We start from the raw sequence: 27,308 nt of genomic DNA on the forward strand, positions 1-27,308 counted from the left end.
AAATATATCTATATAGTATTTGGTAACAGTTGGTTATATATATATATATATATATATATATATATATATATATATATATATATATATATATATATATAATATTCTGGGATTGAAATCCCTATGTACCAACCAGGTTTTCCAACATGATTCACTCAGTTTATATGTGTTACAGGAATCAAGATTTAAGCTACAGAAACTTGATTAGGATGCTAAGTGATTAAGAGAGAGAGCATGCAATGGTGTTTAGGACCATAAGGTCTTTATGCTCTAACTTATGTATCTGTGTTGATTATGACATCCTTAGGATTTTTATTTGAGGCAGTCTTGTACTCAAAAGATTTTTATACACTAGGATTTTCCACAAATGGGGTATCATGGTTTTTAAAGCGTAAAGAGAGTTCTTTTTGGTTTTGAAAATTAGAGGATATCACATGTTCCACGACCTGACTCCGACATTCTTGAATATCCTTTTGCAAATCCATTATTATTTGGTCGTTATTTATGGCTAGTACAATTAGTTGTGGTGGTGGTGGTTCAGATGCATATGAACCTTTGCTTAGCATCTTGTCATGCATGTTTTTGTAGAGTCTCATAATTGGGTGACCTATGAGGTGATAGTGTAACAGACGTTCCATGTAAATGTGTGCAGTAGATAAAGCATCGCGTTCAACCCATGCGGACCTAAAAGACCACCGGGTCGCCCAACTCTCATCCATTGGTAACTGCAACGTCTCTATAAGTTTATTATCCTACTAACATAATTATTCATCAATTTTTAACATCATTATACATAGGGTTGAAAATAAAAGATTTATATAAATAATCATACTCACTCAACATCAAGAAACGTATCACATTACAACTTCTTTAAACTCCTAAGCTTCGAGCATCCAACAACCAGAATGATCACATTCGATTGTCAGGTACCAAACAAACTGTTGATCGAAAAACTTTTCAAAATCCATATCTTGAAAGAGTCATGTATCAAAATATTAGCAAACATAAAACGTTAAAGAAGTAATAATGTATTTTACCTTAAAAGTGTATAAAAATTCTCTTATGTTGTACATCAATTTTTGAGGTTGTGTTTTATTCTTTGGCGGATAAATAAGTGTATAAATCTTATCAAATATCGTCCCTAACTGAGAGTACAATTGATCCTAAATTGTTCTCCCCACGAATATATGCGACATAAAAAAAGGCATTGTTACTTCCGTAAAAAAGAATTTCTAATTATAATTATGAATTAACGACATGATACTTGTTGAAATTATCAAAGAACGATATCAAACCTAAATACTTCTCTTTCACAGGCTGATTAGTCAACCAACCGTTAAAAACCATTCTCCAATAGATATAATACACAGACATGGATTACATCATTGTCCGGATGAAGCAATGTTTCAAATACATCAATAACATGTTGTAATTTTACGAACTAAATCTTCTTAACAATAGGAAAGAGTAAAGACACAAACCGGAATCCGAGGCAACAAAATATTCACCGAACATATTGGTTGGTTTGATATCATCTTGGTATTCAAATTTTGGTTGGTTTGATATTACCATGGTATTCAAATTTATCTATCATTACCATACTAAAATTGTTTAATTAATACAATACTATCAACCAAAGATATTGTTTACTAACTTTTTTGGTTTGGTTAATAATAATATATTGATTGGTTTTCATAATACTATTTTGATAACCTAATATTAGTCTAAATTTATATCAAATATATAATTTTAAATAAAAAGGGCTCAAATATTGTCAAGATAGTTATTAAGACATGCAAAAATGATATTTTCTTATTAGTTATTATCCCAGTGACATTTTATACGAAGGAGCTTGTGATCTGTGGAGTTGTGGTATAAAATTGATGCACCTAGCTCGTGGGACCGGTCCAACCCGCTAACTTACGCTAATGCTAATGTAAACCACAATCATGATTTCTACTAATTTACGCAACCTGCATCTTCCTGTGTCTCCTGAAAAACATCAGCGACTATTTCCACCTAATCCTCCATTTTCTCTTTCTATCATCCAATGAGCTGAGGATCTATTGATCTCTCCATTGAATCCGAGGTAAGTCAATGTTCTATAAACTCTACGAATCTATACACGCAGCTTGATTCAAGTATTTGTTTGAGCTAATTCTTGCACTTGAATTTGAATCTACACTGGTTGATGGTTAGAATTGAAAGTTTTTTACTACAGAATGTTGACCCTAAAGTTTGTTTGGTGAATTTAATTGAACGATTTTATTGCATTTGATGCCAATTGTGGATTTTGACTGGACAATCATGAAGTATTGATGTGACTTTATTGCCTGAGCATCATCTATCGCAAAATTAATGTTTGCATGTACTGTGATTGAATTACCATGAATTCGCTAGGATAAAACTCATAATCTGTCTGTGATAGATATGCACTTCTTGCAAATTGAGAATTTCACCAGATAAACAATGCGTTATTGTTGTGACTTCGTTGTTGGAATTTCATAAATCAAAAAGGTTCGCAGGTATCGCGATAGGTATAAAGGAGAATCATAACTTGTTTAAGAATAAAACTCTAAAGCTATTCCTGAAACTTTCAGTTCTTTTTTCTTCTTTTATAAAGTTAGAACTGTGGACTGATTATTCAAGTATGCACTTTATCAAATCAAATTCGATTGGCTATACCTAAAGTTGATGTCACTCAGTGTTTAGTTTGTAAAACATGTATTTATTTGCTTGAAACAGTGAACTTTATTAATGAACAGTTTTTGCTATTTGGTTCACCTGTAAATAGACGTCACCCAATGTTAGAACATGGAAAAAGTAACCCATAAGTTCAGATTTCTAGTCTATTTCTTTTCTATATAAGGAAAGTTCCAATATCATCATATAATAATCCAGAACTTTGTGTGCAGTTTTTACTATTTGGGACTTGTAGCTGATTGAACAATGAACAATTTGAAGGATAAGAAAATGGGATCCATGATACCTCAGTTTCTTCTTATTATCTATTTTCTCTTCTTCTTTCTGAACAATGTCAATGCTGGTGTCACAAGCACTTTCATCCGTTCAGAATGGCCTTCAGTTGACATTCCTCTTGATAATGAAGTTTTTGTGAAACCCAATGGTCATAATGCACCTGAACAGGTATTATTGTCTACTTACATTTCTTCATCTCTTTTCATCCTTTCAATTTACTTATTGTTTCATGTTCTTATTCTTTAGGTACACATCACTCAAGGAGATTATGATGGAAAAGCCATGATCATAATATGGGTGACACCTGATGAACCAGGGTCAAACCAAGTCAAATATGGGACATCAGAGAATAAGTATGACTTTACTGCAGAAGGAACTGTGAAAAGCTATACTTTTTACAACTACACATCTGGATACATTCATCAGTGCCATGTTGAAAATCTTGAGGTATTTGTTAGTTAACTCAATGACAATAATAGTTTTATTTATGGAAATGATTCTTTATAAAGACTTTAAAGATCTTATCTTGTGTGTTTCTTGTTAGTATGACACCAAGTACTATTATGAGATTGGAGAAGGTGATTCTGCTCGACAATTTTGGTTTCAAACACCTCCAAAAATCGATCCAAATGCTTCTTACAAATTTGGAATCATAGGTGAGTGAGTCACTTGTTTGTTTTGTAAAATTACTTAAATACCCTTTTAACCGTATGTGTTTTTTTCAGGCGACCTAGGGCAAACATACAATTCTCTATCCACTCTTGAACATTACATTCAAAGTGGAGCACAAACAGTGTTACATGTTGGAGATTTATCTTATGCTGATAGATATCAATACCATGATATGGGTGTAAGATGGGATTCATATGGTCGTTTTGTTGAAAAAATTGCAGCATATCAACCATGGATATGGACCACAGGAAATCATGAGATAGAGTATATGCCATATATGGTAAGTCATGAAATATGAAAATAGATTTTTTAATTCTTCAACTTTTTACTCATAATATTTTCTTGTTTTCATCAGAATGAAGTTGTCCCTTTCAAACAATATCTTTATAGATACCCCACTCCTTATACTGCTTGCAAAAGCAGTAATCCTCTTTGGTATGCAATCAAACGTGCATCCGCTCATATAATCGTGCTATCCAGTTATTCCCCATTTGGTAACCTTCTTTTTCTCGTAAAATTACCATTTTACCCTTACATTCCAAAATTAAAAAAATCACAATTTTTTTTTACAGTAAAATACACACCTCAATGGGAGTGGCTGAAGGAAGAATTTACAAAAGTGGACAGAAAGCAAACACCATGGCTTATTGTCATCATGCATTCACCTATCTACAATAGTAATAGTGCTCATTACATGGAGGGTGAAAGCATGAGAGTTGCATTTGAATCTTGGTTTGTTCAATACAAAGTTGATGTGGTGTTTGCAGGACATGTTCATGCTTATGAAAGATCGGTTTGTCTCTATCTTACTTTTGTTGTTATTAAAGGGTATTTTAGACATTTGGTTAACAAACATTTTGTTGTATTCAGTATCGGATCTCAAACATACACTACAACATTACGGGTGGTGTGAGTTATCCTGTGCCAGATAAATCAGCTCCTGTTTATATAACAGTTGGAGATGGAGGAAACCAAGAAGGTCTTGCATCAAGGTGATCTTTTCTTTTCTTTCATATTTTTGCTATTTCTTTCATTTATTTATATTCTGAAATTGTTCTTTTTACAAATGATTATGTTTTCCTCAGGTTTAATGATCCTCAACCTGAGTATTCTGCATTTCGGGAGGCTAGCTATGGACATTCTACATTAGAAATAATGAACAAAACACATGCATTTTATCATTGGAATCGAAATGATGATGGGAAGAAAGTTGCAACCGATTCCTTTGTGTTACACAACCAGTACTGGTGAGTACCTAATTTATACTGTGTTTAGTGTGCATTGAACTGTGACTGATAGTCTGATACTAATGTCAATGGGATAAAAATCGTAATGGTGTAGGAACAAGAGTCTTCGAAGAAGGAAATTGAAGAAGAATTATCTACACACTATTGTCCCTACTCTTGAACTTAACCAATTATGAAGGAAAATATCCATGAAATGAAGGCGTTGAGTATGTGTTATTGTCATTCAAAGATTCCATTAATTAGCTTCTATGTTGTAATAACAAGTTTGAAGGTAGAATTTATACAAAATAATGAGTTTTAAGGGCATAGAACTTCTTTGTTGTATTCATGGACATACAAGTTGTAATGTATTTAGCGTGCATTAAACTATGGTCAAAAACATAAAAGACGAAAAAAGATTATTATTCATTGCAATATTTCTATAGATACAACCAAAATAAGATGATGCACCAAATTCTTGTACTATGTAACAACATGCATTGTATACTTGTACTCTTGGTAAAAAAAAAAAAAAAAAAAACATTACAAGAAGCAAATCTAAAATGAGAAGAGAAATTTTAAGTTTTACAAAGCTAGAAATCTACAATACAAGAAACTTGAAATCTTTTGGATTACCCTCTTCTTCCTTGTCTAAGATAGTCCATACGAATGGCCCATAACTGCTCTCCAACCGTCTTCATGTCTGGCCGATCAGCTCGTGTGGGGGCCGCACATTGAAACGCCAAACTCAACATTTTCTCAAAAATCTCCTCGTCCACGGCTTCCCTCATTTGCGGGTCCACCAAGTCCATCGCTTCGCCTTTGTTGTATTTCCCAAACGCCTGCAAAATATCATATATCGTACAACTTTTAATGCACATAGTACAACATATGCAAAACCCTTAAGGCTTAAACCCTAAGCACTAAACCCTACTCACGATAGTGATATTGGTTTACAAGATATCTGACTACAAACCCCACTTTTTAATACGCATATAGGATAGGATTAGGCCCCACATAACACGACACAGATCATTGAGTCTACTGCGTGTCAATAGGACAAAAACTACAGTTTCTTGTCCTATCAAAAAAAAGTAGAACAAGATGGGAAAGGGACTTGCTCTTTATATTTTGTTTGTGAAAAAAAAGTAAATAGTAAATACCCTTCTCTGCATAATCGAGATAACACTAGAAAATAGAGAAAGTAGCGTACCACCACTAATGCAAAATGTACAAGATGAAGAATTGGAAGCTTACCCATCTAATTGTGACCTTTTCCTCGGGTACCCGTTTAGACTCAACGGGTCGACGACCTGTAAGAATTTCTATAAGCAAAACACCGAAAGAGTAGACATCGCTCTTTGGAGTGAGTTGATAAGTTCTCATATATTCCGGGTCAAGGTACCCGACTGTCCCTTTGACTTTAGTCATAACATGTGTTTTGCCCGATTCAGCTGCCCCAAGTCGGGCAAACCCGAAATCCGCCACTTTGGCCCGCATCCTCTCATTCAAAAGAATGTTCGATGATTTCACATCTCGGTGGATTATTTGTTTTTCTATCAAAAATTAAACATCAAATACAAGTGTCAAGATAAAGGAGACCAAATTTGTAAAAAGTTAGGACTGAAGATATGAAAACTGTGATTCTATAACAAAAAAAAATCAATAAAAGGCATCACCTGCGTATAAATGAAGGTAGGTTAAACCATGAGCAATATCGATTGAAATTTCAAGCCGTTGACTGAAATCCAAGCAACTTCCATGAACCGCTGTTAAAAAGAAAAATATAAATTAGAGTAAATTACAAATTTGGTCCCTATGGTTTCATTTTCTTTCCACATTATGAATTGGGAAATATTTGTTAAACTTACCATCTAAATGTTCTCTAAGTGTCCCATTAGACACGTATTCTGTAATAATAAGACGCTCATTCCCTTTATCAACATAACCAAGCAATTTCACAAGATTCCGATGCTCAATCTTTGCAAGTAACTCGATCTCACTTCTAAATTCACTTCTTAGAGCATCAAAATGTTCCTGCATTAAATTTCTTATGTTAACTATTTCCATTTTCATTTGTTGAGAAATAAAGATGCGATTCTATTCATATTATTATTATCACCTTGCTTGCTCTTTTTATAGCAACAAATTGACCATCTTGTAGTTGAGCTTTATAAACAGTTCCAAATCCCCCTTCACCTAATTTCAACGATGGTGAAAAATTTTGAGTAGCTCTTGCAACTTGACTCACTGTTAGATGAACCGATCCAATCCTATCAAGTTTTGGGGACATTGAAAATCTACCGGGGCTCGGTGGGACCCGCAATGGACTTGCGGGAATCTTTCCGGATACCGAATTCATTTCTACAGATGGAGCACTCTCCACTACAAAATCAAATATCAAACCATTCTTTTAAGAACCAAATTTCCGATTTCTGTTGATGTGTAATAAAAGATTTGAGAAAATAAATGAGGGTGAAGTCAGAAATGATGTGTTTTGCGTAAACAAAGACCTTTTTTTTTTGGACTAAAGATAACATGAAAACATTCTAAAATAGAAATGTTGCGTTTTCAAAGGTAAAGTAATTGATAGTAAACTAGGTTTTCATCAAGATTTTTTTAAAACTACATAAAATGATTCAAAATAACATAACTTTTTACTCACGTGAATTTGAATCCTTAACAAGAGCAGCATCATCTGTATCTTTTCTTTTAGATCGACAAAAACAAGGGCAAATAAAACTGCAACAAAGAAACAACATTCCTGTTCCTCCCATGGCCATATATTTTGTTCTAAACACCGATTTTTTAGTTTCTTTTATCACTAATTCACGTAAGACTCTCCTTCCAGCCTCCACAGGCAAATCATCTACAAAACAACACACAAATCGGCATAAAAATGTTGTTTTTAGAAGGGGAAATAACATAACTTGATACAAAGTTAGAAACTATAATTATATACCTGAAAAAAGATCCTCCTCAAAGCAGTGATTCACAAAGTTTTTACCAATGAAGCAGTGATTTGCATTGTGTAACTTGATAAACTTGCAAAACGAATCTTTATTTACTAATTCTCCGTTTAAGTAAAGACCAAAATCACTCGAATAGAGAATATTATATGTTTCACAAGGCTTTGTATGTGATAATTGAGAGGTGAAAATGATCGGTAATTGCATCAATAGTAGAAAACTTGATACAAAAACTTGCATTCTCATTTCAAGAACATGAATATTCCATCTTTTTTGGAGGCCATTGCTAAAAAGATAGTCGATTCTCCTTGTGGGTTTCTTTCGTTTTGGGAGTGGAAACTGATGATGATTGTTTCTTGGTTCATTGAACTGAGAAAAAAGAGAGAGAATCTTGATGGGGTAGTGATACTTTACTAATATCTCAGATATTTTGAATCAAGAATCATGGAGTCAACAAAAAGTCTTGAAAATCTTATCACCAAATCGACAGACGTAATTTAGCCATGTGAGAAATGAAGTGGAAGAGCAGAAGAATCTTTATGGAAATGACTTGGAAGCTTCAAAGAACTCAAATACAAAACCACGACTTGATTTTCTTGAATCGAGAATAATTTTAAAACAGAGCTTTATAAGACGTCAAGAACCCTAGAATCCGAAAGGACCAAAACCCTGTTTCTAAAAAAAAAAAAAAAAAAAAAGTTCCAAGATTTGCGTAAAAGAATCCAATTTCCCCCAAAATTATTACATGTAAAACAAACCCATGCGATGAAACAAGAAAGAAAGCAAAACCCTATTTGAAAACCTCTTAAACTGCCATTAACGAGAAAAACTTTAACAAGCCACAGAATTTCACACTCCAAAGATGAAACCAAATTGATTCTTTGATACCCACGAAAGGAAAAAAACAGTAAAAAAAAGTTCTAAATTGACACTCCTCCTTTCAAGATTCGCATATTAAAAACCCAATTTTGGCCAAAAAAACAATAAATTCCATCAAACCCAATCGACAGTTACCATAAATAACTCACACCCACATCATAAAACAACCAAGTACACATATATACAATCCCATGATTGGTCAAAATTTGTGAAGCAACTCAGGAAGGTACCAATTCAAATTTAAGTCAAGATAACTGTAAAAGATAAAGGCCAAACCTTTAAAAAGGTGATTGAATGACAACAATAGTGACTTTTTTAATGTTTCCTCTGAAAGAAGATTCGTATGCAGCTTGCTGGAAGGACCTGCGAAGGCAGGAAGAAGAGCGAGAGAGAGAGAGAGAGAGAGAGAGTGGCGGGCTTAATGAAACTGCCAAAACGAGGAAGCTGCCAATAAATAATGTCCTCATGCCCATGTAAACAAAATGAGCTAGTCTTGAAATTCGTATGATTTTGTGAGATGTTCACACGAGGTCATTCTCTCTAGAATTGTAAGTTTTGGTCAAATTATATTTACTACTTATGGTTTTTTATAAATATTTATTGGGAAGACATGATGTGTTTTCTATAGCTAAAGTGAACATGAGTTTATATAACAATTGTAATGATTGGATTTTGTAATTTTGAATAATCTGTTTTAATTTCTTGGATATGGACTGGAATGTTATTGGCTAAATGTAAGATTAGTTGTTAGTGTGAACAAAACATCGACCGGATTATTATATTATTATGAGTAAATAATGCAAAACTAATGTAGTTAGGTGAATTGAATACTTTGAATATAAGTAGATAATTGAATATGATATTATGTTTGATAATATTGATTATAGGTTTAATATAAAGTTTTGGGAAAGGGATAAAATATTGAATATAGGTTTGATTTTGAAATGTAGATGGAGAAGTAATAATAAGATAGAACATTATGTATGCCAATTAGTAAATAAAGTTTCAATTGCAATATCAACGTGTAGATTAAGAAAAAAAGGGTAAGCTTTTGTTTTGATAATTCAAAGAAACCATGTTTAATAAATAAAACTTTTGCGGCCGGTTTTGAAGTTAAAAAGGTTGATTGGTGTCCGCTTTCCTATCTAACTTAAGCCACACATACATAGATGCATCTAGCAAAAGGTAAAGCCACTAACACACCTCAATAATTTCCAATACCCAATATACCACATACATATATGCATCTAGCTAAAGGTAAAGCCACTAGCATACCTCAATAATTTCCAATACCCAATATGCCGCATACATATATGCATCTAGAAAAAGAGTGATTTCAAAATTGGTGATTTTAGTGTTATTATATCATTTTAAGTAATTGTAACTAACAAGTGAGCTAAGGGGTTTCAATATTTGTACTTTAATATATGTATGGGGTTGTACTAGGGATGAGCAAAAACCGAACCGATAACCGAAAAAACCGACATAACCGAAACCGAAAAACTGAAAGCAAAGCAATAACCAACGATTTAGGTTTGAATTTTACAAAAACTGTAAAATAACGGTTTGGTTCGGTTTTGACGTATAAAACTGCCCATAAAAACCGAACCGACCCATACATATATTATTTATTATGTTTTAAATTTTTAGTTTTAGACTTTAAACTTTTTCATTTTAGTACTTTATGTTTATTTTCAACAAACTATTAATGGTGATAAACTTTGATCTTTTGAACACATTTATGCTTTTAGAATACTAGAATTCGTACTCTTTATTTTAGTATATTTGAAATAGATACAATACAATTTATCGCTACGTACTTTCATCAGGTTTGAACCCAAAAACTAGAAAACAACAGGAGCTTATAAACCCACGGTTTAAAACTGAAAACCCATAAACCCAAACCGGGAAACCGAAAAATCGAACCATGTAAAAACCAAACCTATCTGGGTTTAAAAACCGAAAAACCGACTTTCTACGGTTTGGTTTGGTTTTAGCCAAAAACCGACCCATGCTCATCCCTAGGTTGTACGGAGTGCAGGCATGTATAAGATCGAATTAGAAGTCGGTTCGACGACTAGTCGGGGGTCCGGGGGCGCGCCCCTGGGTTCGGGGTTTCCAAAGGGGCACCGCCCCTTTGGCGGGGTCTAGGGGCAGCACCCCTAGCGGTGTCCAAGGGGTAGAGCCCCTGTCTGGTTTTGGTAACCCTAAATCCTCATTAAATATGAACTAACATCTGTTTTTCCACACTTTATTTTCAAATCGTCAAGTTCTTCAGTTACAGCAACAAGTTTTTTTTTTTTTTAATGTGATCATAATTTTCTCACTTGTTGCTGTAATCTTCTTGTAGTTTCTTAAAGTCCTTAGTCTTGGCCTCTGATTGAGCTTTCAGAGGTTTCTGATCCTTCCTAATTGTGTATCGTTCGTATTTTAAGTCCTCATTTTCCCTTTTTAGCAAATCAATTTGTTCGCGAAGAAATTTAATCGTAGCTTCACAAGATGGAGTACATGAAACTTCATTGACCGGGATGTTTGAGGAACTCATATTTTTTTTATTATTATTTGAATTACCCTTTGACTTAAAAACCGAGAAAGTCAACCTTAAAATTCAAATTTAGAAAGTCAAACTTAAAAATCAAACTTGAAAAGTCAAACTTCAAAGTTAAATCGAAAAGCTAAATTTGAAAATTTTAAAGTCAAACGAGAAAGTCAACGCTTAAAGTCAAAGGTCAAACTTTAAAAGTCAAAGTCATAACTTTAAGGTAAAAAGTTAAAAATAAAAGTCAAAAATTAAAAACTAATTTTTTTTTTGGTTGAAAATGGAATTTTATAATAAAGAAAATTGATTTTTGGGTTAAAGATGTAAAAAATGTGAAAGAAGGGTCGAAATGAAGGCACCTTATGAATTAAATTGGCAAGGATTGTATCAACTTGCTGTCTAGAAGAGTTGGAAGGGGTGCTGGTTGAGTTGGGAGGAGACGTGAGATCGATCTCTGGCACCTCCAAAAAATCCGCTCCCTTTTTTTTAAGTGTAAACAATCTTGCTGTGAGCACTATATGATTTAAATTTCGAAGGATGGGAACAAAGGACTTGTTAGTCTAACGCGTAAAACGCGCCTTTGATCAACTAGAAGATCCGGGTTCGATCCCCGACACCTTCTATTCCATTTCGTATTTTTTTAAATGAGGCTGTCCACCAAGCCGTCTTCTCTAGCCTCATACCGAGCAACTCCAAGCTGTACACCGAGCTGCACACTCCGCCGCACACCTTCAATTGGTCGCACACCTTCAACAGATTAGCGAAAAAACGACGTTTTTCAACCTTTTTTTGCTCCAAAGAAGAAACTCCCCCTAATTTTCAGAGATCTATCAAAAAACGCAAAAATATTTCGAAAATAAGATCAAATAAGCTCCAGATCTGACAAAATTTACTGATACCAATTGTAAGTCCCCAAATTCGTTTGTGTATCAATCAGATCCAATTGATGGTGCAGAATCCCAATCAATTGGATGATGTCAGATCAAATAGAAGAGAATGAGAAGAAGAATTAAGATGAATCTAATGATGTATTCAATAATATGAATGATGTTTCTTACAATAGATTCTCTAACACACACTATTCTTCCCTCTAACTTTCTCTATCTAAAATATGCTCTCCTCTCTCTCCTAGCCGTACACTCCTCACCTTATATATATATGAGACATTGGCCACCAGCAGCACACAAGTGTACAGCTGCACACGCGTGTGCGGCCGTACACAGGGTGTGCGGCCGTACACTGGGTGTGCGGCCGTACACACATGTGCAGCCGTACACAAGCACAAAATTATAGAAAAATATATTTTCTTAGAAAAGCAAAGTATAAACCAAAATTTTGACCCAACATAACACCTGTTACAGGTATTACTTGAGTTATCAAGTTTTAGGGTTTTGGTTCAAGGACTAGGCGAGTTGGGGTTCAACTCGTCAAGTAGAGTCTTCATTTATGGTTGGAGGCGGGATCGAGACATACTCGACGAGTCATAAGGCCTGACACGATGAGTAGGAGCTGTTAAAAGAAACCCTAATTTTTAAGGGTTTACACCCTATTTAAAGAACATAATCGGCCCTTGTGACCTCCCTTAGCACGTTTCTACCCTAAGAAAAGAGTTTTCGGCCGTGACCCCCCCCCCCCCCCCAAATCCTTGAGTGAGAGAAAGAGCCTTTGTGAGCCATTTTGGAGTATTGGCGAAGGGTTTTGGAGCTTGAAGAAGAAGGAAACAGAAGAGGAACAGTAGATCCAACATCTACATCATTTTGGTCATCATCCTAAGGTATAAAGTCGTGACCTTTACCTCTAGTTGTTTAGATCTCTTTCCTTGCAAGTGAATGACCATTTTTGGGGAAAAATGGAGTCAAGCTTGAATCTCGACTTATGGTCCCAGATCTAGACCTCTTTAGGTCCCTAATGGCATAAAGTTGCTCCCTTTATATAGTTTAGCCTCTTTCCATGCACAAGAACCTTGTATGAAGCCTAGTTTTGGAGATTTAGCGTTGAAGGACCTTGCATACACGTAAAGTTTGCAACTTTACGTGGTATATTCACTAGGAGAAGTTGGATCTAAAGTTTGTGACCCTAGATCCCACTGAAAGGCCGATCTTGGGGAAGACTAAAGGAACTCGTCGAGTCCCTTGGCTGACTCGACGAGTTGAGTAGGGTTTACTCATTTTCGGTTCAGGGTTTTCGGTTGTCATGAGTTTTCTGTTTAGGAGTTTTCGGTTGACATGAGTTTTCAGGTTTAGGAGTTTTCGGCTGTCTTGAGTTTTCGGCCTGATGAGTTTTCGGAGGGACTCGACAAGTTACACAGTGGTTGGGCAAGTGGATGACCAACTCGATTGAACTCAACGAGTTATTGGTTATACTAGATGAGTTGAGGTCAACATGGACTATTGACCTTGACTTTGGCCAAGGTTGACCAGGGTTAAATTTGAGGGTAATTTTGGGATTATGACAAGTAAGTCACTTGTTGTTGAGAAGGAGCAGCGTGTGGGATATATCTGACTTTAGTTTTCCACTTCAACATTCGAGAGGTGTAACACCCTGTTCTAAAATATTCATTTAGGGATTTCAAAAGCCAAGGCTAGGGGCGTTCTGGTCATTTATGGGCTTTAAGTTTTATTCGAGAAGGCTTCGGGACGGGGTGCGTTTCTAGAAGCGTAGGGCTTATCGCCACCTTTTCATCAATATAAAGTTCGTCGGAAACATACTTAGGATGAAGGAGTTATAACATTTTGAAGTTGTTGTCATTTATGTCCCCTCAATGGAAAAGTTGGCACAGAAGGGCCATGCATGGAAAGTAGGAGGCGCGTAGGTATGCCCAGCGTATGAAAGGAGGTGGTTGCGGGAGCTTTTTGGTGTACGCCCAACGTACGCTCAGTGTCCAAAAACCCTAGTTTTAGGGCATGCCACTATATAAGGAACATAATGGCCCTAACCCTAGCCTCCTTTTCTGTCCCGCAACTCCAAAGAAGCCTTAGAATGCCTCATCTCTTCATCCTTGGGTGATTTTGACTTCAAGAAGCTCATTTTAGTGGTGTAAGCTTAGAAGAGGAAAGGAAGAAGATTGGCAAGAAGGAACCTTGGAAGCTGGAGCTTGTAGATCTGAGATAGCATCATCTTTTCAAACTCTTTGGAGGTATAAAGTTCACAACTTTACTTGAGGGTGCTTAGATCTAGTGTGGTTTAGTTATTGAGTAGTTTTTGGTCCAAATGTGGAAGCTTTATAGCTTAAATCCGATTTCCAGGCCAGGGGTTGCCACCCTTGGTGCTAAATGACTCGCTAGAGCAGAAGTTGATACATTGATGGTCTTTTTGGAGCCATGCAAGATATAGGACCATTGTCATGGAAGTAGGTTGTCACATTTTGAGTTGGGCTTATTTGATGGCTTGCAAGCCATCAAGTAAGCAACTTTACGGATTAAGACGTGGAAAAGGACCTAGTTATGAGTTTGTAGCCTCTGGAACGATGTATTAAGCACTTATTGGGAAAAGGCCTTAACAGAGGTATTACGTTGAGCGTGCGTGCAGGTACGCCTAACGTACACACCATCTTGCCTGTACGCTTAGTGTACATAGATGTACGCCCCACGTACCTTGTCTGTTGGGTTCATAAATTATTGGGTTGCGGATTGGGGCATGTTTGTGTATTTGAGCCTTAGCGGGCCATCGGAAATCAGATAATTTGGGCCAAGGAATATAATTGGGCTTAGGGTAGGGCCCATTAAAGGGATTGGACCCAGTTTGTCAAATTGTGCCATTAGTGGGCTAATAGTGGGCTTGGGAAGCTTACTTAGTATTGGGCCTTGGTTTTGAGCATTATATATGGACCAAGTTGGACTAGGGGTAGAATGGTTATTTTACCCTAAGATGGATTAATGTATTGGACTAATTGATATTTGGTGTTGTTAACTCAGGAAGCCGAAGGAATAGCAGTTCGGGAATTGTCACATAGCAGCCAGAGGGATATCAGCAAGGGTTCAACAATGCAAGGTGAGTCTCCTCATTGTGTGAATGGTTCTACGGCCATAATGTCGACCCATGTAGTTTATGAGTAGGAAGATCCGGGGGTTAGCCCTAGGCACTGTATGCTAGTATGTGATTCCGGATTAAGGTCTGATGTCGGGTGGGTGCCCGAGGAATGTTTGCATGATAATTTATATTTTTTGTCTGTGTGATACTTGTATGTGCTTGGTAGGGAGGTGGGTGTGGGTGAGGTCTCTTACCCCGTCATTAGCAGAGTGTGGACGGGGTTCCATATCTCATTAGTAATAGAGCAGGGGCGAGGCCCGAGATAAGAGGAAGGTGAGTGTGGGTGGGGGCCCGTATCTCACTAACAGCAGGAGCATGGACAGGGTTCCATAGCTTACTAGTAGCAGGACAGAAGCGAGGCCCAAGACAGGCGAGGCCTTAGGACAGTAATGCAGCAGGGTATGTTCAGTTTATGTGTTATGGTTATATGTTTGCATGCATTTAGCGGGAGGGGCCTAAAGTAAAATAGATTTGTATACCGAGCGGGGCTCGAAGCCAAGCAGGGCCCAATGTAGCGGTCGAGGCCCGAAGTAGCGGGTAGGAATGGCAATGAGGTGGGTTCGGGGAGGGGCATGGATTCCCAAACCCGCCCCGATAACTTTCGGGTATCTTATCGGGGCGCCCCATTGGGTTTCAGGTTTCCCCGTCGGGTTTCGGGTATCTTATCGGGTTTACAACAACTGATAACGAAATCTTTATTCTCTTTTAGGGTACCCCAATGTCTTATAAAATATACATGTTCTAGCAACTCTTTTAAATTAAAAACATGATGCATCACTTTAATAAAATAAACCGGACGTTATATAAAAAATTATTTGATTTAAGTTTTGTTTAATACGTCAAAACACATAAAAATGATCATTAACACCAGATTGTTAATAACTAAAAAAATTGTCCACAATAAGTATTTTATATTTGAACGTGTACAATTAACAGCAAAATTTTTTGAACATATTATATATATATATATATATATATATATATATATATATATATATATATATATATATATATATATAATCGGGGCGGGGCGGGTCGGGGCGACGATAACCCACTCCCTGCCCCGAACCCGATAAAAAACTCGATAACGACCCGTTACCCGACCCGAAATGATCGGGTTTCGGGTTTCCCCGTCGGGTTCGGGGTTTTTTTGCCATCCCTAGTAGCGGGTGTGGCCCAGTGCTTGCAGTATGTGATTATGCATGGTATGTGGTAGGTTGGGGGAACTCACTAAGCTTCGTGCTTACGGTTTTAAAGACCATGTGGGGTAGCCCATGGCATTCCCAAGTAAAGACCATGTTGGGTAGCCCATTGCACCTTGGATGTAAGATCATGTGGGGTAGCCCATGACATTCTCAGGTGAAGACCATGTGGGGTATCCCATGGAACGAAGGTGTAAGACCCTGGGGGGAGCCCACGACATCCTTACAGGTTTATGTATGCATGACTTATGTAATATATGTAGCTTCATAGCTAATATGATATATGTTATGTGGATTGTGGGTGGGTTATGCTCTGGGGAACTTACTAAGCATTATCTTACAGGTTGTAGATTTGTTTCAGGGACATCGGATCCCAAGGGCAAGGGCAATGTGTGATGGCGCGATGTGCACTCTCACACAGGTATTTTGTTGGACACTCTGATGTTCGAAATAATATTATTATGGATTTTAATTTGAAAATAGTTATAATGAGATTTCATGGTTTATGGCAAAGTGTTTTTACTATTTAAAAATGAAAAGTTCTACCCTTGATTTTTGGGTTGTTACATACATTGATTCCATTTTTTGAACTAACAACACCAAAAAGTAAATGCCAAATCCAAAGGTCTTAAAAAACAAAAAACTTCTAAAATAATTATTGGGTGCAACATGATCACCTCGAGTGAATTTCTCTTGCCAATCGAGACAATTTTCCAAGCCTAATGTATACAAACAATATTATTTATGTTAGCCGTATATATTTATTATATTTGTTATATTATGTTGTAATCCTTTTGGAGTGTGGCCCATCTATACTTAGCCCTCACTCTTATCCCTTGATTATTTTGTATATATATTTGATGGAATACAATAATGAAGACACGGGAAAATAATTTCCTAAAATGGTATCAGGCCAGAAAGAACCTTAACCGCTTTTCCATCTCTTCATCAACTCCTCTATCGACATCTCCTCCCTCTTTCTTTCTTCTTCCATAACTCCTCTTTTCAATGTTCACTCCTCTTGATAAATTGTATAGAATCACCAACATAAAATCTTATGTCCCTCTTATCCTTGATCTTGACAGATTAAATTATCATGCATGGCGTGAGTTCTTCAAAAACCACTGTGCTTCTTACAAGGTTTTCGGCCACCTTGATGCCTTTGATCACAAACCTACAGATCAAGACTCGTGCACTGCTGACTCCATTGTCAAACAATGGCTCTATGGTACCCTCACACAACCTCTTATTCAATCCATATTGATACCTGATGCTACAACAACTCAACTATGGAAGGCCATTGAAGACCTCTTTCGTGACAACAAAGAAGCAAATGCTATTGAACTTGAGAACCAACTGAGGAATACTACTCTAGGTGACTCCACAAACATGGAATACTACAAATGTATCAAATCTATAACTGATCTTGTAGCAAATATTGGATCAAAAGTTCCTGAAAGAACCCTTGTCACGTATGCTCTCAATGGATTATCTTCAAAGTTTGATCACATAGCCACTACAATCCGTCACAAGACTGCATTCCCAACTCTTCTTGAGATCCGGTCCATGCTTTCCATTGAAGAACAAACCCTACACAATCAACACAATCGGATTCCTCAAGCTTCTTACTTCGATTCATGTTCTTCTCATCAAGTGCTGCATACTAATCATCACTCTCAATCAAATAATTCTGGACCTTTTCGTGGAACCCAACGTGGTGGTGGTCAGAATCGGGGTGATGGAAGAGGACGGAATGACAGACGAGGACGTGGCAGCTATCGGAATAATGGAGGCGGAACTTTTCTTAGCGCAGCAGGTAACCCCAGCGGGTGCTAGGTCTTCTTTCCCGCCGAACAGCAAACAGCCGTTGAGCTGCTCCCGTCTCCACAGCAGGTGCGCTGGCCCACTCCTTTACAGGCCCAAAATCGAAAGCAGCTTCCTTGGCCCACTCAGCAGCCAGTCCAACAGGCCTTTTTTTTGCTGGACCTCAACAGCAACAACCCTTTAATGGGCAGCAGGCCTAATTATTTGGTGATCAACCCACAGCTCTACCTCAAGCTTTAGTACCATGAACCTTCAAGATCCCGGGACCGCCGATTGGTACACGGATATCAGGGCAACCGCTCATCTTCACACCGACTCAGGTATCCTAAATTCCATTAAAAATACTTGCAATAATTTTTCAGTCTTAGTTGGTGACGGATCGCGCATTCTGGTTACCCACATTGGTAACTCTTCCTTTTCTCAACATCCTTCCCACCCCCCCCCCCCCCCCCAATTTATATCTAAATAATGTTCTCATTACTCCTCAAATTATTAAAAATCTTAATTTTGTTTGTCAACTCACTCGTGACAATAAATGCTCAATTGAATTTGATGAATTTGGTTTTTCTGTGAAGGATTATCTCACCAAACAAACTCTTATCCGATGTGATAGCACGGACGATCTTTATCCTTTCACTAAACAACTCCCACAAGTGCCTTTGAATGTTAGTTCTTCCACATGGCATGAAAGACTTGGTCATCTCGGCTCTCAAGTCTTTAAGCATTTATTATCCAAAAATTTTATTTCATGAATAAGAAAGATCCTAGTATCTTGTGCCATGCTTGTCAACTTGGCAAGCATGTTCGTTTGTCGTTTACCTTGTCTAAAACTAATGCTACTTTTCCATTTCATGTCAGTCATTCCCATGTTTGGACTTCTCTGATAACTAGTCATAGTGGAATAAAATATTATGTCATTTTCCTAGATCAATATTATTATTTTGTGTGGGTTTATCCTTTGCGAAATAAATCTGATATTTTTGCTATGGTTCTCCATATTCGCTCCTATGTTACAAACCAATTCAAAATTGATATCCAAATCTTTCAATGTGACAACAGAAAAGAGTTTGATAATAAGTAATTTCACAACCTTTGTGATTCTAATGGTATCCATATGCGTTTTTCTTGCCCACACACATCTCAACAAAATGGCAAATCTGAACGCATGCTTCTCACCCTAAATAATGTTATTCGAACTTTACTCTTTCAAGCTCATCTTCCTCCCACTTATTGGGTCGAAGCCCTTCATATGGAAGCCCACATTGAAAAAATCTTTCCCTTAACTACTTTAAATCATGATCCCCCCTTTTACAAACTCTTTAATAAACACTCATCCTACTCTCATCTTCGTGTCTTTGGTTGCCTTTGTTACCCTCATTTAAACAAAACTCACAAACTCCAACGTCGCTCCATACCATGCATTTTTATTGGCTATCCTACCCATCACAAAGGATATCGATGCCTCAATCTTCATACCAAAGAAATTATCATTTCTCTTCATGTCATTTTTGACGAATCCATTTTTCCGTTCGACTCTCTAACACCCGACAAATCTGCCGACTATGATTTTCTCAATATTGAAGATCAACGAAATATATTCAGTAGTTCTAACTTCCCTTCTCATCCCACTCCTCCATCTTCCACCATCGGTACCTCCACCATCCCACACAACGGCAACCATGCTAGCATCTCCACTACCTCAGACGCCAGCCCTTCCGACAACCATACGGATGGCGTGGCTGTTTCTTACACCCCCCTCCTTACCATCAAATCCGCCTTTCAACTCTCCCATTTGGTTTATAAAACATGTGCTAGGTACATAGCTCTCATTTATTGAGAGTATTATTTTTGTGAGTCCAATCGCAATACATGTCCATGAGTTTTTAAAGTACATCTGATGAACATATTGTTCATACACTTATAGGTTGCAAGCCTGCTAGTGTTCCACAGACCGTATAGAATAGTCCATGGTTGTCATCCATACTCTGCTAGATGATGGGGGCCAACGTTTGGGTAAGGGCTTCTCTCATATTTCACCCATCACCCTCATCTCATGATCTATATCATCTCATTTATCCAACTCATCTTTCATCACATACCAACTATTCCATCTACCCATGTTTTATCCAACATTTTTGTATATATAAAATAGATATACCGTTTAAATCATTTAAAACCTATATATATATATATATATATATATATATATATATATATATATATATATCATTTATTTAACATCCATCCCAAATAAACAAATAATATATATTCACATATCATGTATTTTATATAAAATACTTCATATCTATGTGTAAGATGAAAGTGACTATACACACACTTAATTTGACGATAATTGAGCAGCACTTCGTACCTTAAAACAATCGTTTCTGATAAAACCGGGATAGGGGTGTTAAAAAGCCCCGTGGGGGCCCCGTCTCATTTAGGGGAAATTTTTAAAAAATATCGGGGGTGGGGACGGGGGCGGGGGTGGGGGCAAGTTTAACCCTCGTTTTAATTTCGGGGTCGGGGGCGGAGGTAGGCAATCCCGTCGCGAAACCCCCATGGGGACCTCGTTAATAAATTAAATATATATTTACATATATTAATAATATAAATATAATAAACAATAACATGATTTCGAGTTTCCAAATTTCATCAAAAACGTTGTTAGTATAATGTTTTATTAAGAGCCAAAGCTCAGCAAACTTGTTAGTATAATGTTTTTAAGATGTCATAACTTTTTTATTTTTAACATATAAATTTTACTATAAATAATTATTTTTACTTAAAAAATAGATTCTTTTAGCTTAAATAACAACTTCTTTTAGCAAAAAAAAAAAAAAAAAAAAAAAAGGAAACCCAAAATCTATTCGGGGCGGGGGTGGAGTAATAAAGGCGATTCGGGGCCGGGCGTAGGAAGGTTGAACATTTTGGGGGCGGGGGCGGGGACGGGGGAATGGGGAAATTTCGGCGGTGGGGGCGGGGGATGCACTCCCCGTCCCGTTTTCCCCCGTTGACATCCCTAAACCGGGATGTTTTCTCAAAAACCAGGCTTCACGCGGGCAGAGTTTCGACTTGAAAATTTATTTTCTCGGGGACTTCAAGGCTTCTTGCTATTTATAATAAGAGCTTGACCCTCGGTGAGTTGGGCATAATTTTTCGGTATGCGGGGAGTACTGGCTTCTGATGCTTTACGTTGGGCGTAACTTCGGTACATTGGGCGTACGAGACGTGGCATGGGTTCATTTTCCGAGCCTCGGACTTGTTGATGGGGTGAGATACGTGCCTCCGTCCGAAGAAAGAGGTCGACGTGGCCAACTTCTGACCAAGTCCAGGTACGCGGGGTGTAAACTCGTACGCTGGGCGTACGACTTCGGATAAACCTCGAATTTTATATTTAAAACTTCCAAAATTCATATCTTTTGAATACGAACTCCGTTTTGGACGTTCTTTATATCCACGCGTAGGTGATATTATACTCTACAACTTTCATTTAGACTCCGTCGGCTAATTTTGATTTTATTTTTAAAGTTATATTTTTAACGGGCCGGGACAACAAAAGTCCGTTTAAAATTCATAATTTCTTTTTACCGTTGAACTATAATCGACGAGATCTTCGATTCTCGTTTAGGTTGTGTTGGCTAAAAAATCGTTCGATCTATAATTCGAGTTCCGGGCTGCATACTGCTATGCTAAATCTTCAAAAATTCATAACTTCCTCATACGAAGTCAGATTTGGACATTCTTTTTATGCACACTCTCAGTTTAACGTATACTATGACTTTCATTTAGATCAATAAAGCTAAAAAACCATTTTATCGTAAATTCACTTTTTACGTCACACAGCGTCGTGTTGGTTCTGTCGCGAAACTTCGACGTGTCATAACTTCTTCGTTAGAACTCGGATTTAGGTATTCTTTATATCTCGGAATCCTTTTTTCAACCTCTACAACCTTCTTCATAAATATCGGGTTTATCTAATATTTATTTTCGACGTTTATTTTGATCCTTAATTTATTAAATTATAAATAATTAAGTATAAAACATATAAATTCATATAATTCATTCTTATTACTTCAAAACGAGTTACAATGGTTGATCTAGACTATTACATCGTTTTTAATGCTTAGTCCAGAAACACGGACGTTACATTTGTGTGTGTTTGAAGTCTTTTTCTTTTCTCTATTAAAAAACTAGGTGTAAAACACATATATTACATGGGTTCATTTAAAAGAAAATTTAAATATGAAATTCTAAACATTTAAAAGTTTGAGTTTATAAGAAAATTAGAAAAATATTAAATTATTAAAATTAATCTTTTTTTTTTTAATTTAAACAAATAATTTAGATAAATAAACAAAGGAAACTAATGAGGGTTTAATTTAGAAATTTTAAAAGCAAAAGAAAAGTCAATTAATAAAATTGATATGTATTTATTATTATATTTATTATAATTATTACATTTAAATATTATATGGAATTTGATAAAATGAAAAAAATCACAAATGAAAAATTTTAATTGAAAATAACCACAAAATAACATGTAATAAAATCAATAAGAATGTGACATTTAGCAAAAAGAAATCATTAATTGAGTAGATGTATGATATACTTGATAAGAAATTATGTTCACGCCAAACTTAAGCTTTTAATTAGGGGGTGTTTGGCTTAGCTTTTGAAATCCCAAAAGTCCTTTTTGGAAAAGTTACAAAAAGTTAGGATTTCCTAACTTTTCCAAAAAGTTTCTTTTCCATATGTAAAAACTTCAAAAGTAGCTTTTAAAACTAATTTTGTCAAACATCTTTTGTTTTTTTTTTTTCTTTTCCAAAAACGACTTTTGGTGTGAAAAGCTAAGCCAAACACCCCCTTAGCTTCTATCATAAACTTTTAATATAGTGCCTACACTTTATAATAACACTCAATTTATTGCCTACATCTTTTAATACGCATCTTAATCTGTTTGTTTTTTCTTTTTCAGCGAATAACCTTTTAGACCTATCTAATTACTTTTTGTTTTCTTTAAATCATTTTCAAAAATTATATAACTTTTGTTTGGATCATAAATATGTTTATAACAAAATTTTAACACTTAAAGTTATTATTATTACATTTTAATTTATAAAATTTATGTGATTCATTATTAACATTAATTTACAATAGCATTTAAAACTTTATACAATTCTTTATTTTTAAAAAGTCTTTATTGATTAAGCATTGTTTGTTTTGAACCTAGAATATAAATTTTATATTATGGACTTAGTAACACAGTGTCTAATGTTATAAACAAAGAAATTGTAACATCCAAATTCTCAAGGCAACAAAATTCGTTTTTAATTAAGTAACTTATAAAATGGTTGATCAAAAACATTGTCAATATCACAACAAGCCATAAAACCACGATAAACATGTCTCAAAATCATATCATCAAATAGTACTAAAAGCAGAGTACAATCCCACGAATCACATAATGCGGAAACCGGGTGTGCGTGTGATGTGCAGCTACTGTGCGGCTCCACTCCCTCCAACCTTAGACACGCAAAAGAAATGAAAGTTGTTGGAATCCATTGAAGCCCAAATACCCACATTATTTTGATACAGATCACCACGAGAGTCATAAATTAGAAAATGTTTCCTTGGATTTTTGTTCATGCATCTTTCTAATGCATGTCCAAAAAAAATATTTATCCTTTAACTTATATTTGGTTTTTTGTTTATGTTTCTTTCCAATGCATGCTTTTTATTTCTCATTTAAAGGAATACATCGATAAGCATACCTTATATTCTTGCATTATTCTTTAGCAACACAGATATTAAGCAAAGTTTAGTACACACCAGCTGGTTTTCCAGCTTCAAGATCACCTCGAGTCACCCTGTCATATAGAAATGATTATCCCATGTTTTTTTAATATGTAAGCATCATGTACAAAGATCCATAATTATAAAATTACTAAGAAAATTAGATGATATTTGATACCTTGGTAGTTTTTCTTCTCAATATCCATAGTCTTTCTTCTCAACACCCTGATAAGAATCAGGCACCAAAAATTCGGAGTTTCACTGAAGTAAATGTCTACAAAATATCTTGTATGATTAGAAGGTATGATATGAAATATATAACAGAAAAAAATAGATTGCCAATTATTTCTTAAATTTGAATAAAAACAAAGGAAAAGACTCAAAACTTTTCAATGCTTTAAGGACTAAGAAATAAACCTAGAATATGATTATTGTGATGAAACATTAATTGAATGAATGAAAAAATCTTTTTTTTTAAAACACTTAAAAAGTCATGACATAATCGACACCTTCGAACTTGATATGTTGGCATTTTGTCACAACTAGGAATTCTATACCATGTAACAACAACAATGATAACATTAGTGAAACAAAAATATGAAAGCATGTATGATGCTTATTCAATAACAACAAATTCTCCATCAAACACTCTGTACAAGCATTTCAAATAGTCAACAAAGAATTGGAAACTCTAGAAATCCCGGTTTAAGTCCGTTTTGGACTAGGATTTCCTTATTGGGCCTAATGGGCCAATAACCTCCTAATTTGACTATTTTGGGCTTAGGACTCTTAAATGGGACCTAATTGGACCCATTTAACATTTTGGGATATAATGGGCCTAGAATGAAATAAAACACCCTAATGGACCTTATTGGGCCATAACTAACCTAATTAGATTTAATGGGCTATGAAACCCATTCTTTCATTCTAATTGGGCCGTAAACACCTCTAAGGGCCCAATGGGCCAAAAACCATCAAAATGGGCCTCCTATTATTGGAACAAAGCATTAAAGTCCCATTCCATCCCTCTTCTTTCTCCCTCTCGGCCCATCTATATATATATATATATATATATATATATATATATATTAAAAAAAAGAGAGAGAAGGAGATTAAGAGAGTTTACTTTTATGTTGACACCTCATGATTATCCAACATAAATCTAAGTTATATCCCTCATGTATCCATGCCAAGTTCATGTATCAAGGCAAGCTCATCCCCCCCCCCCCACCCCTCTCCTTATCTACGGCCGAGAGCACCACACACCACCACCATTTTCATTTTGATCAAACTCTTACAAAAAAAAAAAAAAAAAAAAAAAAAAAAAAAAAAAAAGAAACTCTCAAGAACTCTTCCCCTTTTCTCCAAATCTTCGAGCATTAGTGTGTGTCTTCAAGGAGTTTATCAATTAATACCATCATTCTTGGTAAGTCTTTACTTGAATCCATGGCTTAACTTCTATATTTCATCAAACATCTCATCTTAACTCATGCAAATTCATGATCATGCTTCTTAGAACCCATCTAAGCCTAAAGATCTCTCAAGAAACTTGCTAGGGCCGAGAATCACCTCCACCTCTTCCCATTTCTTCTTCAAACCAAGAACAACTAAGCAAGGGGAGTTCATACCCCTCTATTTTCGGTTTTCATATGTTTTATGGGGGAGAATACAAGTAAAATGTCTAGATCTATGTATATGTGTATGTTATGTGTGATTTCATGTGTTTCTGTGATAAATATGTAACAAAAAGAATGGAAATCTTGAGATCTATGGATCTAAGAGGAAGATAAACATGATCTATAACATCTTACACTAAACAAGTTAAGAAAATTACCCTCTAAGATTAAAACAAACATATGGCAATATAAAACTCATTTTTGGGTTATAATTGTCAAATAAACAAAAGTTGGGTTGAAATTTGCCATCCACGTTTTTTTAAGGACTAAAAGTGTCAAAAAAGTAAAAATAAATGTTTTTTTTAATATCATACTCTTTTAAGAGCTAGAAATGTAATTTGTAGCTTAATGGGCCAAATTTTGGGCTTTTCGGCCCATTAAGCCAAAACTTGCGAAAATTACAACTTTCAAGGGGTTGAAATGGTAAAATTATCAAATCAAGGGGTAAAAGGGTGAATAAAACAGATTCAGGGGTTATAATGTTGTAATTTCCAAATAAGGATCAAAATTGTAAACTTTTTGGATTTCGGGTTAAAATTGTAAAAGTTGCAAAAAGTTTGGGCTTTAACCGAAAAATACTTTTCTAGAAGGGTTGAAACTGCCAAATAATAAGTTGTGAGCTAAAAATATCACTTGAACAAGTCTTTGGGTCAAAGGTGTCAAGAAAATGGTTTAAGGGTTTAAAATGGCTTTTTATATATAAAAGGACTAAAATTGTCAATTTTACCAAAGAAGGGCTGAAAGGGGTTCAAACCAAGATTTTTGAGTCAATTATTTTATTTTAAGATATTTGAGTTAAAATAAAAATACCAACCTACAATTCATGAAAATGGAAAGATGAAAATACGTATAACTCCAACATCGTTAAAAATAACCGACCGGCCTTGTTCCAGTGCGAAATGAACAATCACCCAATCAAACTTGCCAACAATTAAACTATACCTAAAACAAGTAAACATTAAATTCTTTGGGATTGAAAGTTCCAATCATGCTTGTTGGGCCTTTGTGACCCATTAACATGATTTTTGGGCCCAATGGATAATAATAAATGTTATTGGGCTTTCTATGATCCAATTTCATATTTAAGGGACCCTTAATAGCTTTTAAATGCTATTGGGCCTTAGTAGCCCATTAACATTGCTAGTAAGGTCCAAGTGAATTAAATGCGAATTGGGCTAGCATGTCCTTTGTATATCCAATAGCCATAATAAACACGTGGGATTAGTAGGATTTTGTAATCATCTTCTCCTCGTTTATTAGGCCTATCGTTAATCCATGTAAACAAATACGGGTCGATAATCAATAGTAATCAAAGTCAATTGGGATTTAGTGAGTAATAACGGGTGGCACCAACATGTGTTGGTCGTAGCCTGTAGTTATAATCAACGTCTCCTGGAGGGAGAGAGAGAGAGTTTGTGTATAGATCTATATGGGGGTGACTCCCCCACACCTTAGTTGTTCGCTACAGTTAGACTCGGCTAGTCTAGGGTGACAAAATCTTAAGATCAATTTCAGCGTTC

General features: G+C 35.8%; 3 protein-coding genes and 1 long non-coding RNA gene across 6 annotated transcripts in view; 2 read left to right on the top strand and 2 right to left on the bottom strand.

Annotated features, from left to right (window-relative positions):
- Positions 1-1,931: 1,931 nt before the first annotated feature.
- Positions 1,932-5,309, top strand: PAP26 (purple acid phosphatase 26). Its single transcript, XM_078957947.1, has 10 exons — positions 1,932-2,086; positions 2,913-3,144; positions 3,223-3,423; positions 3,521-3,632; positions 3,702-3,928; positions 4,004-4,142; positions 4,221-4,441; positions 4,519-4,640; positions 4,734-4,895; positions 4,990-5,309. Exons 2-10 carry the CDS (start codon positions 2,947-2,949, stop codon positions 5,069-5,071), a joined length of 1,464 nt encoding a protein of 487 aa, XP_078814073.1. The 5' UTR covers positions 1,932-2,086; positions 2,913-2,946; the 3' UTR covers positions 5,072-5,309.
- On the bottom strand, positions 5,277-9,161 carry LOC144998129 (calmodulin-binding receptor-like cytoplasmic kinase 3). Of its 3 annotated transcripts, none has more exons than XM_078957945.1 (8): positions 8,999-9,161; positions 7,837-8,212; positions 7,540-7,743; positions 6,997-7,259; positions 6,746-6,911; positions 6,554-6,643; positions 6,132-6,430; positions 5,277-5,716 (listed from the first exon to the last, which is right to left on the bottom strand). In XM_078957945.1, exons 2-8 carry the CDS (start codon positions 8,087-8,089, stop codon positions 5,507-5,509), a joined length of 1,485 nt encoding a protein of 494 aa, XP_078814071.1. In that variant the 5' UTR covers positions 8,090-8,212; positions 8,999-9,161; the 3' UTR covers positions 5,277-5,506. The 3 variants fall into 3 exon arrangements, with proteins under 3 accessions (XP_078814071.1, XP_078814070.1, XP_078814072.1); XM_078957944.1 differs by having other exon boundaries at positions 7,837-8,518; XM_078957946.1 differs by lacking the exon at positions 7,837-8,212 and having other exon boundaries at positions 8,999-9,158.
- An 8,339-nt stretch (positions 9,162-17,500) lies between these two features.
- Positions 17,501-18,328, top strand: LOC145046074 (uncharacterized). Its single transcript, XM_078994364.1, has one exon. The coding sequence runs from the start codon at positions 17,501-17,503 to the stop codon at positions 18,326-18,328; it is 828 nt and encodes a 275-aa protein (XP_078850490.1).
- A 5,294-nt stretch (positions 18,329-23,622) lies between these two features.
- The window catches only part of LOC144998136 (uncharacterized), a 40,734-nt gene continuing 37,048 nt past the window's right edge, over positions 23,623-27,308 (bottom strand). The window contains exons 3-5 of the long non-coding RNA XR_013660145.1: positions 24,291-24,386; positions 24,091-24,186; positions 23,623-23,842 (exon numbers count right to left, since the gene is read on the bottom strand). This is a non-coding gene — a long non-coding RNA (uncharacterized LOC144998136). The remainder of the gene's footprint in view (positions 23,843-24,090; positions 24,187-24,290; positions 24,387-27,308) is intronic.

This window comes from Lactuca saligna, chromosome 5 (genome assembly GCF_052625555.1).
Source record: "Lactuca saligna cultivar CGN05327 chromosome 5, ASM5262555v1, whole genome shotgun sequence".
In the NCBI taxonomy this organism is placed as follows: Eukaryota; Viridiplantae; Streptophyta; class Magnoliopsida; order Asterales; family Asteraceae; genus Lactuca; species Lactuca saligna.

What these genes read in the sequence shown, in the direction of transcription:
- LOC145046074 (XM_078994364.1), top strand. Translation starts at nt 17,501, where the DNA reads ATGTTCACTCCTCTTGATAAATTGTATAGAATCACCAACATAAAATCT.
- LOC144998129 (XM_078957945.1), bottom strand. Translation starts at nt 8,089, where the DNA reads ATGAGAATGCAAGTTTTTGTATCAAGTTTTCTACTATTGATGCAATTA. An exon ending in TGTTAAGGATTCAAATTCAC is followed by an intron (nt 7,260 to 7,539) that starts GTGAGTAAAAAG and finishes TTGATTTTGTAG; the next exon opens with TGGAGAGTGCTCCATCTGTA. An exon ending in AAAAGGTCACAATTAGATGG is followed by an intron (nt 5,717 to 6,131) that starts GTAAGCTTCCAA and finishes GATATTTTGCAG; the next exon opens with GCGTTTGGGAAATACAACAA.
- PAP26 (XM_078957947.1), top strand. Translation starts at nt 2,947, where the DNA reads ATGAACAATTTGAAGGATAAGAAAATGGGATCCATGATACCTCAGTTT. An exon ending in TTCATGCTTATGAAAGATCG is followed by an intron (nt 4,442 to 4,518) that starts GTTTGTCTCTAT and finishes TGTTGTATTCAG; the next exon opens with TATCGGATCTCAAACATACA. An exon ending in GTGTTACACAACCAGTACTG is followed by an intron (nt 4,896 to 4,989) that starts GTGAGTACCTAA and finishes GTAATGGTGTAG; the next exon opens with GAACAAGAGTCTTCGAAGAA.